The sequence below is a fragment of the Thamnophis sirtalis genome, unplaced genomic scaffold (genome assembly GCF_051295495.1).
Source record: "Thamnophis sirtalis isolate CommonGarterSnake01/CBP01778 unplaced genomic scaffold, rThaSir2_p1.2 scaffold_15, whole genome shotgun sequence".
Taxonomy (NCBI): domain Eukaryota; kingdom Metazoa; phylum Chordata; class Lepidosauria; order Squamata; family Natricidae; genus Thamnophis; species Thamnophis sirtalis.
This window is the reverse complement of record NW_028261395.1, coordinates 28,450,122-28,463,316: the sequence shown is the minus strand read 5'-3', so window position 1 is coordinate 28,463,316 and position 13,195 is coordinate 28,450,122. Positions and strand designations below refer to the sequence as shown.

Below are 13,195 nucleotides of genomic sequence, written 5' to 3'. Positions count from 1 at the left end.
TGTATTATTTGGCAGGCTTCCAGTCTCTACCAAAACAAAACAAAAACAAACCATGACTAGTCATCTGACTTCATTCAGGAAGTGAATTAGAGAGGTTACTTTCTGCTCCAGTCTATCTATCTAACCACCGTTAGTCCTCCGTTTATGGCCATTTGTTCAGCAACCGTTACAAAGGTGCTGAACGCAGGATATATGACCAGTCCTTGAACTTCCAGCCGTTGCAGTGTCGCTGATCATCAATTGTGGTCTTCCCAGCTGGCTTCCCACAATCAAAGTTTGGCCTTTCTTCGCTTCCACACACGAACACACATACCCCACACCCTCTTTCCCTTCCTTGAGCTCCCACACCAAAGAAAGGCACCTTCCGGTTCGGCCCGGATCAGGTGAACCGGTAGTAGCGGCAGCGGGAGGCTCCACCCACCTGCCCAGATGCTTCTGCGCACGCAAGCCTGTGTGTGAGCCCACCTGAACCGGTAGTAAAAAAATTGGCAACCCACCACTGTCCCACACGTGAACCTTGAACCCTCTACTCCTAGCCTCCCTGAACTTGTGCCACACGGCACACCACCCTAAGTCATCAGCATCTTGGGTTATAACCATAACTGGGACTGGGTTGCCTTTGGTCACGTGACATTGCACTCTACAACGGCATCACTTAATGATGGCAATCCCAGTCCCAATTGCTTCAGTAGCTGGAGGACCATCTGTATCTATTTTTGAGAGCGTCCAGCTGCTCAAAGATGATATAAGCTCCAAAATCAAGCCTTGTTTTTTAACCTAAACACTCATAAGATGCCTGATGGTCTATTTATAATTGCTTTCTTTACCTGTGACCAGGAGAGAGGTGACGGTTAGAACTTGTCCTTTGTGATTTCATGAAGTTCTATGAGAAAGACTTTCCTTGACTGGTCTTCAGATTGAAAGGTCTGCAGAGTGTAGTTCTCAGTTTTCTTCACTGTGACCTTTCTTCCTTTGGGGGAATGGTCATGGAAGATGCCCATTCTCATGAGCTGCTCATGTTTGGCTCTGGTATTGCTGAACCTTTGGATCTTTAAAAAAAGTTTGATTTTAGATCAGAAGCGCTTATTTGGAGCTGTTGTGAATGCAACGTCCATTTTATGTGACACCGTTGCACACTTATCAAAGAATACACCAAACATTTATCAGCATTGCTTTTGATCTGGTGAATATAGATTCAAACCGGAACATTTAGTATGAACAATGAAAAATATTTATCCTGGTTTATTGAGGTGGAAGTTACTTGTGATTCTTCAGAGCAGAATCTGGCCTTCCCTACTTTTACTGATCAATCCCGAAGTTCTAAGGATTTTTAGTCTTCTGATTTGGTGAGAAAAATGTATGCATGTCAAGTTGTTTGAATCAAATGTGTAAACATGTTCCTCGTTCATTATATATGGGACTCTTGCTCAGCACTTTTATTTAAAGGGCAAGGTTCACATGTTGGGTTTGATGAAATGCTGATTGTGGTAGGGCAGTGTTGGCGAACCTTTTTGGCACTGGATGCCGAAATGGGAGCGTGCACGCATGCCGGAAACCGGAAGAGCAGTCCCCTGGTGCTCATGTGCACGCCAGGAAGATGATCTTCCAGTTGCAGGCGCGCGCATGAGCACCAGAAACCAGAACACCAGGTGGCCAGGATGCTTACATGCACTGGAAACCGGAATATCACCTTCCCGGTGCATGCATGCGCCCTGGGGTGACTGGTCTTCCGGTGCTCCTGTGTGTGTGAATACCAGCTGGCCAGCACACCGGAACTCAAAAGGGCAACAGACGGCAGCTCATGTGCCCAGAGAGATGGCCCTGTGTGCCACTTCCGGCATGTGTGCCATAGGTTCACCATCACGGTGGTAGGGTGTTTAAGCTCTTTGAGTTTTTGTTCAGCAGATTATAGATGTCTTATCAAGAGTTGACAGCAATCATGGTTTCAACAATTTGTTTGTCTTTTCCCTTCCTCTCTTTCTCACAGCAGAGCAGCAAAAAAGGCTTAGTAGCCTTGCAGGTATGATGCCCCAAATATTGTTATGCTGTTTCCAGCTGTTGTCGTTTCTACTGCTGTATTCAGCCAAGTGCTTTTTATCTAATAGAGTATCATTAGTGAATCTGTAAAACAAGAGCTGCAATTCAGGGGTAGAGGAATTGTACTTGGTTCAGCAACTGTGACATTTTTATGCTACTTCTCTCTGGAATTCCACAAGACAATCTTGGAAAAAGAAGAGACCTGGGCAGAGGTGGGCTGCTGCCAGTTCAGACTGGTTTGACAACCCACCCTGGCACGATTCCATCCTATATAATTGTCATATGTTTGCTGCTGTGTGCATATGCTGAAGGTGCGCGCACGAGCAAAGTGAGTGCGCACATGTACTCAAATTTTTGTGTTTTTGGCGAACTGGTTGTTATAGTATGTGACGGCCACCTCTGGACCTGGCCCACTATTTTAGAAGAGCTTGAAATGTCCCCCTTATATCAAAGCCACAGACTGTGAAATGTCAGCGAAGGGTCCTCGTTTGTAAAGGTAAAGGTACCCCTGCACATATGTGCTAGTCGTTCCCGACTCTAGGGGGTGGTGCGCATCTCCATTTGTAACCCAAAGATCCAGTGCTCTCTGAAGACGTCTCCATGGTCATGTGGCCGGCATGACTCAATGCACGAAGGACTCACAAAGCACTGTTACCTTCCCACCAAAGTGGTTTCTATTTTTCTACTTGCATTTTTTACGTGCTTTCGAACTGCTAGATTAGCAGAAGCTGGGGTAAGTAACGGGAGCTCACTCCCTTATACGGCGCTAAGGATTTGAACCACTGAACTGCTGACCTTCTGATTGACAAGCTCAGCGTCTTAGCCACTGAGCCACCGCGTCCCTTATTTGTTATCTTTGTTTGTACCTAATGATTATGCGGATTTTTGCAGCCCAGTTCTGATAGCCAAAGCCCCAGTTTTGCCAGAACGACTAGTCTGATACTTTGCTCCATTAGCATACAACATTTTAAAATAATCAAGAATTTAATATTAAGGTCATATTCAAAAGCAGGTGGAATCAATCTTTATTGATTTAAAATGTTTATTAGCTGTTATTGAGGGGAAATAGTCCAGGACAATACATAAAAGTAGGTTAGACCATTCAGCTAATTAGCTCTGGGATGGATTTGCTCATGATACTCTGGGATAAATGCAGATTATATTGCATGAAACATGACTGCATACATTTAATTTCCATTTAGAAATTGTTCTTGAACTCACTGTGCATGTTCTTAAGCATGAGTATGTCCCCGCTCCCCAGTGCATGCTACATTGCCTTATCACTGTTTGCTGAAACTTGATACATTTTGGATGAGTCAGCTTATGATCCTTCTCCCTTCCGGAAATCTTTCCGGAGAATCTGGTAGAGGTGGAGCTTAAAGGCTGCTGTATTGTAATAACGGTTATATTAGAATAATTAACTATGATTCTGTTGCTATGCGATGTTTGTTGACCTGAAAAACCAATGAATTGAGGACCCAAAGTTTAAAATAATATATCCTGTATTTAGAATGCACTGTTAAAGGAAATGTAGAACACATTTCTAAAATTCCTTCTTTATTCAGTCCTATTGAAAATATAAACTCTTTAAACCAATGAGATACTTCATTTATTATTTCCCCCAGGTTCTGATGTTAAATATTTTATATAGCAGTGGTGAAAGCCCAAGTGATCACTGCTTTTCTTTTCAGATTCAGTGCCTGATCCACCAGTCGTTGAGAAAGTAGTTGGTGTTTCTCTTCGACCGAAGTTAAATCCAAGCAAGGAAGATGCAGTAGAGGAGCAGAAGCGAATTGTGAACAATTCTCAACCTATGGATGATGATTCTTTGGATTCCATAGGCATTCCACTAAGAGTAAGGAAATATTTTCCTTGTTGCATCAATTCATTCCTGATCGTCTTCTTTTTTTTCTTGTTACAGTCAATTTTCAGGGTATAAATTGTTTTGTTAGATTTGTCATGATGCAAACCCATTTAGTGTTGCTATATTTTTATGAACAGTGAAGTAGGTACATGAAATAAAATAATTCTGTCTTTAACAAAAATTTCCTGAAGTTTCAAACTTTGGAATCGGAATTAAAGAAGATCCGTTTGTCAAATACCGTATTTTTCAGACTGTAAGACACACCGGTGTATAAGATGCACCAAGATTTCAAAGAGGTAAGTAAGACAAAAAAGGTTTTGACCTCCCTAGCCCCCAGAAGCACTCTGCAGGCTTCATCAGGGCTGGGGGAAGGCAAAAACTCCCCTGTTTTTGCCAAAAATGGGCGGAAAATGGGCCATTTTTTGCAAAAATGGGATACGGGGGCGGGGCTTCAAGAGGCCAAAAATGGCAGTATTTAGTTTATAAGACACACCAAAATTTCCACGCTCTCTTAGGAGGGGGAAAGGTGCATCTTATACTCTGAAAAATACGGTATGTGTTAAAAAGATATGCATGCAATTGGGTTTGGTTTTTTTTTTGTATTGCATATATTTTCTGATAGTGTCTCACTACATTCCAGAAGGAAGCAATTTCCCTGTCTTTGATTGCTGTTGGAGATTGCCCTCTTTCTTATTAGGCCTCTGAGGACAACATGCTCTCGTCAAAAGCATGGTCACCAATTGGTGGTCTGTGAGAAAATTTTAGTGGTCCGCAGAAAAATTATGTGCATATTGCACTAAATCAGGGGTCTTCAAACTATGGCCCCTGGGCTGGATTCATGCAATGAACATTTGTGTTGCTGCAGAGTGTCTCCCCTTTGGGGTCTTTTTGTGCAGGTTGGAGGGGGGCAGAAATTCTGACTTGGGGTCTGCTTTGGACTCCTTGTGTGGGGCTTTGGGCAAAGGCTGGAGGGAAGTCCCGCTGGTAGCAAGGATCCAGAGGGCCTTGTTCCAGTGGGATTGAGTCATGGCCTGGAACTGGCTGACCATCTCAGCTGGCTGAGCCTTCAAGCACCAGTACCTGGCCTTGCACTCCCGCAGGTCTTCCCTTTGCTTGGAAAGCCTATGCTTGTAGTCCTGAGGTGCTTCTGCTGAGCCTCCTTCTCGGTAAGATCCAATTTGAACTGAGCCAGCTGTTTTGCCAACTTTCTCATGGTGGCTGCTTAGCTCCAACAACTGCTTCCTGTTGGGGCCCTAAGGAACCTGGGCAGGCAGGCGAGGAGTGGCTGGGAGGGGAGAGGTGAGTAGAGGCCGGCAAGACGCCCCTCGATGTGAGTGACATCGAGTTGGCCACGTCCACCCAGTCACATGACCACCTAGCCACGCCTACCTGGTCATTAGGCAGATCATATTAGTGGCCCGTGGGATTTAAAACTGAATTTAATGGTCCCTGAGGTCCGAAAGGTTGGTAACCTCTGCTCAAAAGGAAGACATGGAAATATAGCAACCTGCCTTTAAATTTTGAATCAGAACATTTGCCCATTATTGGGCTTATAGAAGGCTTTCCCATGGCCTGAAAGTTCTAGCATTAAGCAACAGCATTAAGTGGTGCAAAAGAGCCTCCGTATTAAAAAAATAGTTACAATACAAAATCTCATAGTCAAATTTACCAAATGCCATGTGTAATAGCTGGCCAGTTTAGTATATTGGCTAAAGCACCAGGATAAAAACTGGAATAACATGGCTTGTAGTCCTGCCTTAGGCATGAAACCAGCTAGGTGACTTTTGGCCAGTCACTCCCTCACCCTAGAAAGTAGGCAATGGCCAACCGCTTCTGAAATATTGCCAAGAAAACTTCATGCGTGGCCCTCACGAGCTCCATTTTTGTTGGCAGAGTGTTAGCAAAACAAACAGTATTTTTCGGAGTATAAGATGCACCTTTCCCCCCCCCAAAAAGAGGGTGAAAATCTGAGTGCGTCTTATACACTGAATACAGCATTTTGGGCCTTCCGAAACCCTACCCCCTTCGCAAAAATAAACATGCAAAGGGCTTGAGAGGCCTGCAAAGTGCTCCTGGGGGCTGGAAAGGGCAAAAATGCGTGAAAAATAGACAATTTCTTGCTTGTTTTTGCCCCCCAGCCCCTGGAGCACTTTACAAGCCTCCTAAAGGCTACACATGCCCTTTTTTGGGGGGAAGGGCAAGAAATGGGCCCATTTTAGCAAAAAGTGGGGGATTTGCTCATTTTTATCCCTTCTAGCCCCCAGGAGCACTCTGCAAGCCTCCTAAAGGCTATGCATGCCCTTTATTTTCATTTTCACAAAAAACAGGCCATTTTTGCTGTTTTTTGGGGGGGGCAGCCCCCAGGAGCGCTTTGCAGGCCTCTCAAACTCTCTGCATGCCCGTTTTTCATGAAAAATAAGGCATGCAGAGGGTTTGGGAGGTCTGCAGAGTGCAAAAACTTTGTTTTAAAATTTACCTCTTCAAAATCTTAGTGCATTTTATACTCCAATGTGTCTTATAGTCTGAAAAATACAGTATTATTAAAAATGGCATTTAATCATTTGAGTGACATTGAGCTGGCCATGCCCACCCTAGCCATGCCCCCTAAGGTCAAATACAACCCGGACAACTCAATGACATTGAGTTTCACACCCCTGATGCAGACTAACAAGGAGGCTGCCTTCCCCTCCAACAAAATCCTGAAGTAATTAAAAGTTACTTTGATGTGCCTATATCTGACCTCACATCCCTGTCCTTTAGCAGACAGAGATGGAGCTACATGAATGATCAATGCCTCAGCAGTCATCTGAACCTCTAGCCATCAATTTCATCTAGACTTTTCTTCGCTAGTGCCACCTAGAGGTGGCCTGAAATGCATAGTAAGTGCATAGTAAACAAGCAAAGGACAAGCTGAGGAACATTCCTTGTGCAGCTGCTACTGTGGCAGATTCCTCTCTAGAAGTATTCCAGCACGATGAAACATGGCAATGGTGTCAGAATTTAGGAACAGTTTCTGGATGGCAGGTGGTATGCAGAGCCTGGCATCTATTCCATTTAGGGGGAAAAGCTGTTTGATGTAATCTGGGATGAATCTCTTCTAATTAAAAAAAAAATGAACGTAAACTTAAGGTGCTGCTTTCCTTTAACTTAAATTGATGCACATACGGATGGTTTTAAGGAAGCTCAAGATTTGGATTAACCTGTTATCTGACTGGCATGTATTTGTCAGCTGGAAGGCTGGACCAAATTTTATGTTACATTTGGAGGGCCATTCTCCAAAAGTGAATTGCGCCAAAGCCCGTTTTGGAAGGTTGGTTTCTGGAGTTTTAACCGGTAAAATAGGCACTCATTTGCTCTCTAAAATCTTCCACAAATATGAAAAAGGGTTACCAGATTTTGGAACTCTATCACCCAAGCATGAAAAGCACGAAAAAGAGCAGACTGGTGAGCTACATAAAACCCTTCAACCCCTAGTACTTTATGTATACCGTGTTTCCCTGAAAATAAGACAGGATCTTATTTTCTTTTGACCCACCGAAATAAGTGCTTGGTCTTATTTTTTGGGAGGTCTTATTATTTTTGAGGTGCAGGAGGCCCCTTAACCTTGGCCTGTAGTCCGCGGCCCAACTGATCCAGAGAGGACTGGATGTTCTGTCTGTTTCTGGCACACTCTTGTCAGAACTAGCGTCATTGAGCCTGCCGCTCTTATTGCGGCCGCTACTAAGAGAAGGGGTGCGGTAGCTAGGATTTGCGGTAGCGGCCTCAATGCCAGGTGCATGTGAGGCATGTTCCCTCCTCCCCCCCCCAGGAAATGGGGGCATGACCGACTGCGCATGCATTTAAATATTTTAGGAGAGGGCTTATTTTCAGGGGAGGGCTTATTTTAGTGCATGCGCTCAAAAACCCAATTGGGCTTATTATCCAGGGAGGTCTTATTTTGGGGGAAACAGGGTACTTAAATTGTACAAATCCTAATGTAGCTACCCTTCAACATAAACCTCCAAATGTTCCAAAGGCTATAATTATTCATTGAAACTACCATAGATGGTTGTGGGTATGGAGGTTGGTGGTCAAAGACTTAAGTCTGAAAATTTGTTTTGAGGAGAAGAACGAGACTGGTATTTATAGTGTTGCCTTTCTCAGGACATCAAGGCTTCTCAAGGCCATCAACCATCCAATCAGCTATGGAGATAAATGTGACAGAGCCGTGCCATACAATCTGGAAACTGATCATTGTTACTGTCAGACTGGCCCCAGCTACTCCCTAGCAAGGAAAGACCCTTGACTCCGTAGGTTTTAGAGAAATGGTACTTTGACTAGAGATGTAACATGGATGAGGCAAGCTCTGAGCATTCCCCAATGTCCAAACTCCACTGGGAGAGCAATCCAATCAGGTCCCATTCAGATGTTTTGGAAACTTGGTGCCTTGGGCGCCGGTGTAAATTTCTTTCCCAGGACTGGCATCCTTGAACCTCGGCAGATGGCTCATTTTAGCACCTCTGGTTCCTGTTAGTGTCCATATTCCCCAATTTCCCATTGCATTCTTTCACACCTCCAGCATGCTTCCCCTCCCAGATTCCCCCTCCCCTCTGGTTATGGCAGTTGCTGGCCAGCTTCAAAGAAAGCGAAGACGAGCAGCTGACAGTTATTTTGGTGCCTAAAAGTGACGCTGTCACAAGAGCTAAACAGTGTTTAATGTAGCTCAACCTATAGAATGTGTTCAAAAAGAATTTTTGCACCCTTTGAATTTGTCATCTGTGAATTCAGTTGTCCCCACTTGCCTGTAGGGATGATCCACCTTGCTTTCAAATGCTTGGTGATCCCTGCCTTGCTAAGCTGCATTCTCTGAAGATTCTAGGATCTGAAAGATTCCACACAGATTACTGCCCAGGTCTAGAAACCCAAAGTGTGCGTTCACAGATAACCACTTGAAGATCTACAATTACAAGTAATCAGTTCTTACAACAGCGACACCAATTCACATTACTTTAATATTGCCTAGTTTTTGGTCCTAAATGTACGTGATAGCAAGTCTGCCTGTATCAGCAGTGCAATGGTCCATGTAATAATGTGTTTATTGGGTATTTTTTCATTTGACTTCCTACTATCATAGTATTAATTGGGTGGATTAATCTGACATTGAACATGCACTTTGACAACTCAGCTAAAAAGAACACAATCCACCCGAGGGACCACAAACACTAAAGATTTTGATTCAGACAAATCAAATGAAGTAACCTTATTATAAGTAGTCAGAGAAATTGACTTTTGAGAAATAGCAAGACGTGGACGGCATTTAATGAAGGGATTTCAGTGAAATCAGTACAATGATGCTGAACCTGCTGATGGCTCTCAAGCAGGGGTGGGATCGTGCCGGTTTAACAAGCGGTTCGCTAAGGGCATGCTTCGCGCACCGGTAAGGACTGGTAGAATCCCACCCCTGCTCTTGAGGTCCTGCTGTGATGGTTGGAGCAGTAGCAACAACACCTGCTGAAACTCTATACTTGTATTAAAATTTAATGGTGCCAAACACCACCATTAAAGTTGGAAGTTTGCCTTCTTAAAACTTTCTGCGTCCCCTACATTACCTGCTTAACTAATCACCAGAACAGTCCAAAACAATTTACCCTATAGTTGGAAAAACAGGTCTTTTGCATCCAGCAAGTTTGCCAGGGAGCCTAGGATGAGCAGAAATTATTTAACATGAGGTAATAGATATAAGATACCATTACTTGAATGGGTGTTTAAATCTTTTCAAATGCTGTGTTATCTTTCTTTTTCCATTAGAATTCAGAGCGATCCAAGGACTGGTACAAGATAATGTTCAAACAAATCCACAGATTGACAAAAGGTATATCTAATATAAAACATTCTATCTATCTACTTAACGGTTTCCTTTGGGGTGGAATATCCTGGTTTAGGGAGGGGGGAGGCAGTTAAAATGAATCCAGGACGTGCTTTAAATTTTCTCTCTGATAAGTCTCCCTCCACAAACAGCCCCCCCCCCAATAAAAATGAAAAACACAGCTACTAGTCCTGAGACAGAAGTCTCCATAGCTGCCAATGGAAGATTCTCTCCAGGGGTGGATTCCTACTGGTGTTGGTACTGATTCGCTTCGTAGTTCACTGTAAATTGTTGTGCGCATGCGCGAAGAATATGAAAAACTACGGCAGCAGTGACTTGGGAATTGGTTTGGGGGCATGGCCAGCCTGAGACATTGCCAGTTCTGTGACCAAAGCCAAATTACCACTACTGGTTCACCTGAATTGCTGCGAACTGGTAGAAACCCACCTCTGATTCTCTCCCAGGCTCAGAACTTATAGCAAGGAGAAGCAGGATTCTGACCAGGGTCCTAATCCCATTTCTTTCCTCAGAAGTGTATTGTGTCATGTGCATTCACACATACCCTTGGCCAATTTGCAGTTAAATGTATGCTAAACTATCACACTCCACCAAAGAGAATTCTCTTCTCCTTTGGAAGCATTTTGAAAGCAAATCCTCTTTGCCTCAATTGAATCCAAATTGATAACATTGGCATTGACATTCAACCTTTATTGATTAGGCCATATCAAAGTCCAAAGTTCCAGAAACAAATAATTGCTAACATTTGATAAAAGCAATTTAAAATAAAATTTGATCAAATGCAATTTAAAATGGAATTGGAAAAAAATATGATTTAAGATGGAATTGGAATAAAATACCATCTGAAATGAAATTGGAATAGAATACAATAATTTAACAAAACTGCAAGTCCTTATTTAGCACTTAAGGACTGGTTAATTTGAGACAAACCATCCTGGAATGTGTGAAAAGCCCTTTGTGCTGATACACTACTAAAGACTAAATTATGCATTTTTGAGGGATGGCAACTCTATGCAGCATGCGAGTATTAGGAGTTTCCTTTAATAATATATTCCACTCCATTTACAGTGTATCTTTCCTCTCTGTTCTTTTTTTTCTGAAATGTGCTCTTCCTGCACAGACCCTCCTGAAGAAAACCCTTATTGCCCTACCTACATATTCCCTGAGCTTCCTGCTTTTCAACCCAAAAGCAAAGGTACCACAACAAGAATATATCTTGTTTTTTTGTTTGGCTAACCATCGTTTCATCTGTCATACTACAATATGACTCATTCAAAAAAATTGAATGCTCTTCCAAACGTCTCCTTGTTTTGCATCGATGGAGACCTTCTGCTCTCCCTTGGGAGTAGTGGATAATATTAGTAGCAAAGTGGGATACAAAAAAACAGAATGGGATAGGACATTGAGAAGTGATGAAGTTCCTCCACTTAAGCATGGCTGCTGTCCAACCCCACTGCTTTTCTCTGCTGCAGAACAAAATCCTTATTCTCCTACTTACCAGTTTCCTGTGTCTACTCCTAGCCCTAGATCTGAAGGTAATTTGTTAAGATCAATTGACTTTTGCTTCCGTACAAGCTTCTGCTTTCTTAATTTTCTAGCCAGAGTGTTTGTAGTCACTGAGTCTCATTTGCTGTCTTTTAAGTGTAGTTGCCGCCAGCTGCTTTTTGCTCTTACATGCTGAATGGTAGAACCTCTTTATTAGTTTTTGCTTTGCTTTTTCAGTTTTCTAACAATCCCCCTAATTAATATTATGGAGCTTGGATTTTCTTTGGTTTGTGTTGTCATTTCAAGATAATTATCCGGGCGTCTGAAATCACACAGCACATACAGACCGGTCCACAAAGACATACATTTTTATTAAATGGAATGAAAAACCCATGAATGTGTATTTGTCAAAAACTCCTTTCCCAAGGCTGGTGCGGCAAGTGATGGTTGCAAGATCCAGCATGTTTTGTGTGTCACCCACATCAACAGGACCGTGTTCCCTATTAAAAATTGCGTACAATATTCATATCTCCAGCGATCTATTTTCTATGAAATAACAGAATTGCATCCAGTTTTGAAATGGAAAGTTGTTACCCGTGCCATTCTTCTGGATAGAGATGAAATTATGGCATCTTATACTAGAGGATAATCCATGGGAGACTTAAGCTACTTTGAATATTATTGGCCTAGTGCCGTGATGGCGAACCTATGGCACGCGTGCCACAGGTAGTATGCGAAGCCATTTCTGCGGGCACGCGTTGCCCTATCAGCTCCAACGCACATGCATGCACTGGCCAGATGATTTTCGGCCTTGATTTTCATCCATTTTTCGACGAAATGGAAATGGACTTCCGGTTTGCGCGTTGGGCTGTTTTTCGCCCTCTGGAGGCTTCAGGGAAGCCTCCTGAAGCCTCCGGAGGGCAAAAAACTGCCCAACGCGCAAACCGGAAGTTCAGGAATGTTGGGCTTCAGGGACTCCAAGGTGGCAGGGGAGGCTGTTTTCACCCTCTCCAGGCTCCAAGAAAGTGATGTGCACATGTGCGGGGCAGCAGGGGGGTTAATGTGTGTATGCGCAGGGGGCATGCCACGGGGGCCATTAAATTATGGGGGTGGGCACCAGAGCATACGTGATAGCACGCTTATGGCACCTGAAGCGAAAAAGATTCACCATCACTGGCCTAGTGCAACTTTAAAATATGTAGACTTCAACTCCCCAGCCAGCCATGGGAGAATCTGGAATGGAAATCCACGTGTCTTAAAGTTGCCAAGATTGAGGACCATGGATCTAGCGACTCATGGTGGACCACATTTTTAATCCAAGCAAAGTCTGCGTCAGACGTACTCCTTTGCCATGTTGTAGGAGAGGTTCCCAGTCCAGCAGTTAGAATATTTGATATTGGATGGTTCAAAGGTGATATTTTGGTACAAAAGCCTAATTAATTTACCCTTCTTCTACCTATCTTGGTGTCCGTAGCTTTGGTATCGGAATTGTTGTTTCACACTGGGATGAATCCAGTTGAAAAAGGTATTTCCTCTTAAGATTAAGTGGGGCAGAAGAGAGTGGAAGATCCCATGTCATCACTTATTTCTCGTCAGAGAAAAGTGGCATGCCTAAAGCAACTGATTTTCCTTGTTTCATGACTGGGGTTGCTTTAGGTAAGGATTGTAAACTGCTGCTGATTTATTTATTTAGCAGTTTACACCAAGCTCTAGATCAGGGATGTCAAACTCGATTTCATTGAGGGCCATATCAGGGTTGTGTTGGATCTCAGGGAGGCTGAGTGGGTGTGGCCAGGGTGGGCGTGGCCATCTCAGCATCCTGCAGCCCATGTGCTGCCCTTGCAAGCTCTGCTTTTGCTGGCAGAGGGCTGCAGGAGGCTGTCACAGCCAAAAACGGAGCTCAGAAGGGCTGCGTGCAGCCCTTGAGTTTGAGTTTCGCCCTGCTC

At 43.6% G+C, this 13,195-nt stretch overlaps 1 protein-coding gene across 26 annotated transcripts in view; it reads left to right on the top strand.

Moving 5' to 3' along the window:
* SORBS1 (sorbin and SH3 domain containing 1) overlaps positions 1 to 13,195 on the top strand; it is a 127,858-nt gene that overhangs the window by 66,601 nt on the left and 48,062 nt on the right. For 14 of the 26 annotated variants that reach the window (XM_087702578.1, XM_087702583.1, XM_087702579.1 and 11 more), the window contains 5 exons: positions 1,988 to 2,020; positions 3,729 to 3,892; positions 9,689 to 9,752; positions 10,885 to 10,959; positions 11,237 to 11,299. In XM_087702578.1, coding sequence (XP_087558704.1) covers positions 1,988 to 2,020; positions 3,729 to 3,892; positions 9,689 to 9,752; positions 10,885 to 10,959; positions 11,237 to 11,299 — 399 coding nt within the window. The remainder of the gene's footprint in view (positions 1 to 1,987; positions 2,021 to 3,728; positions 3,893 to 9,688; positions 9,753 to 10,884; positions 10,960 to 11,236; positions 11,300 to 13,195) is intronic. The other 12 variants (XM_087702596.1, XM_087702592.1, XM_087702571.1 and 9 more) reach the window with 6 other exon arrangements.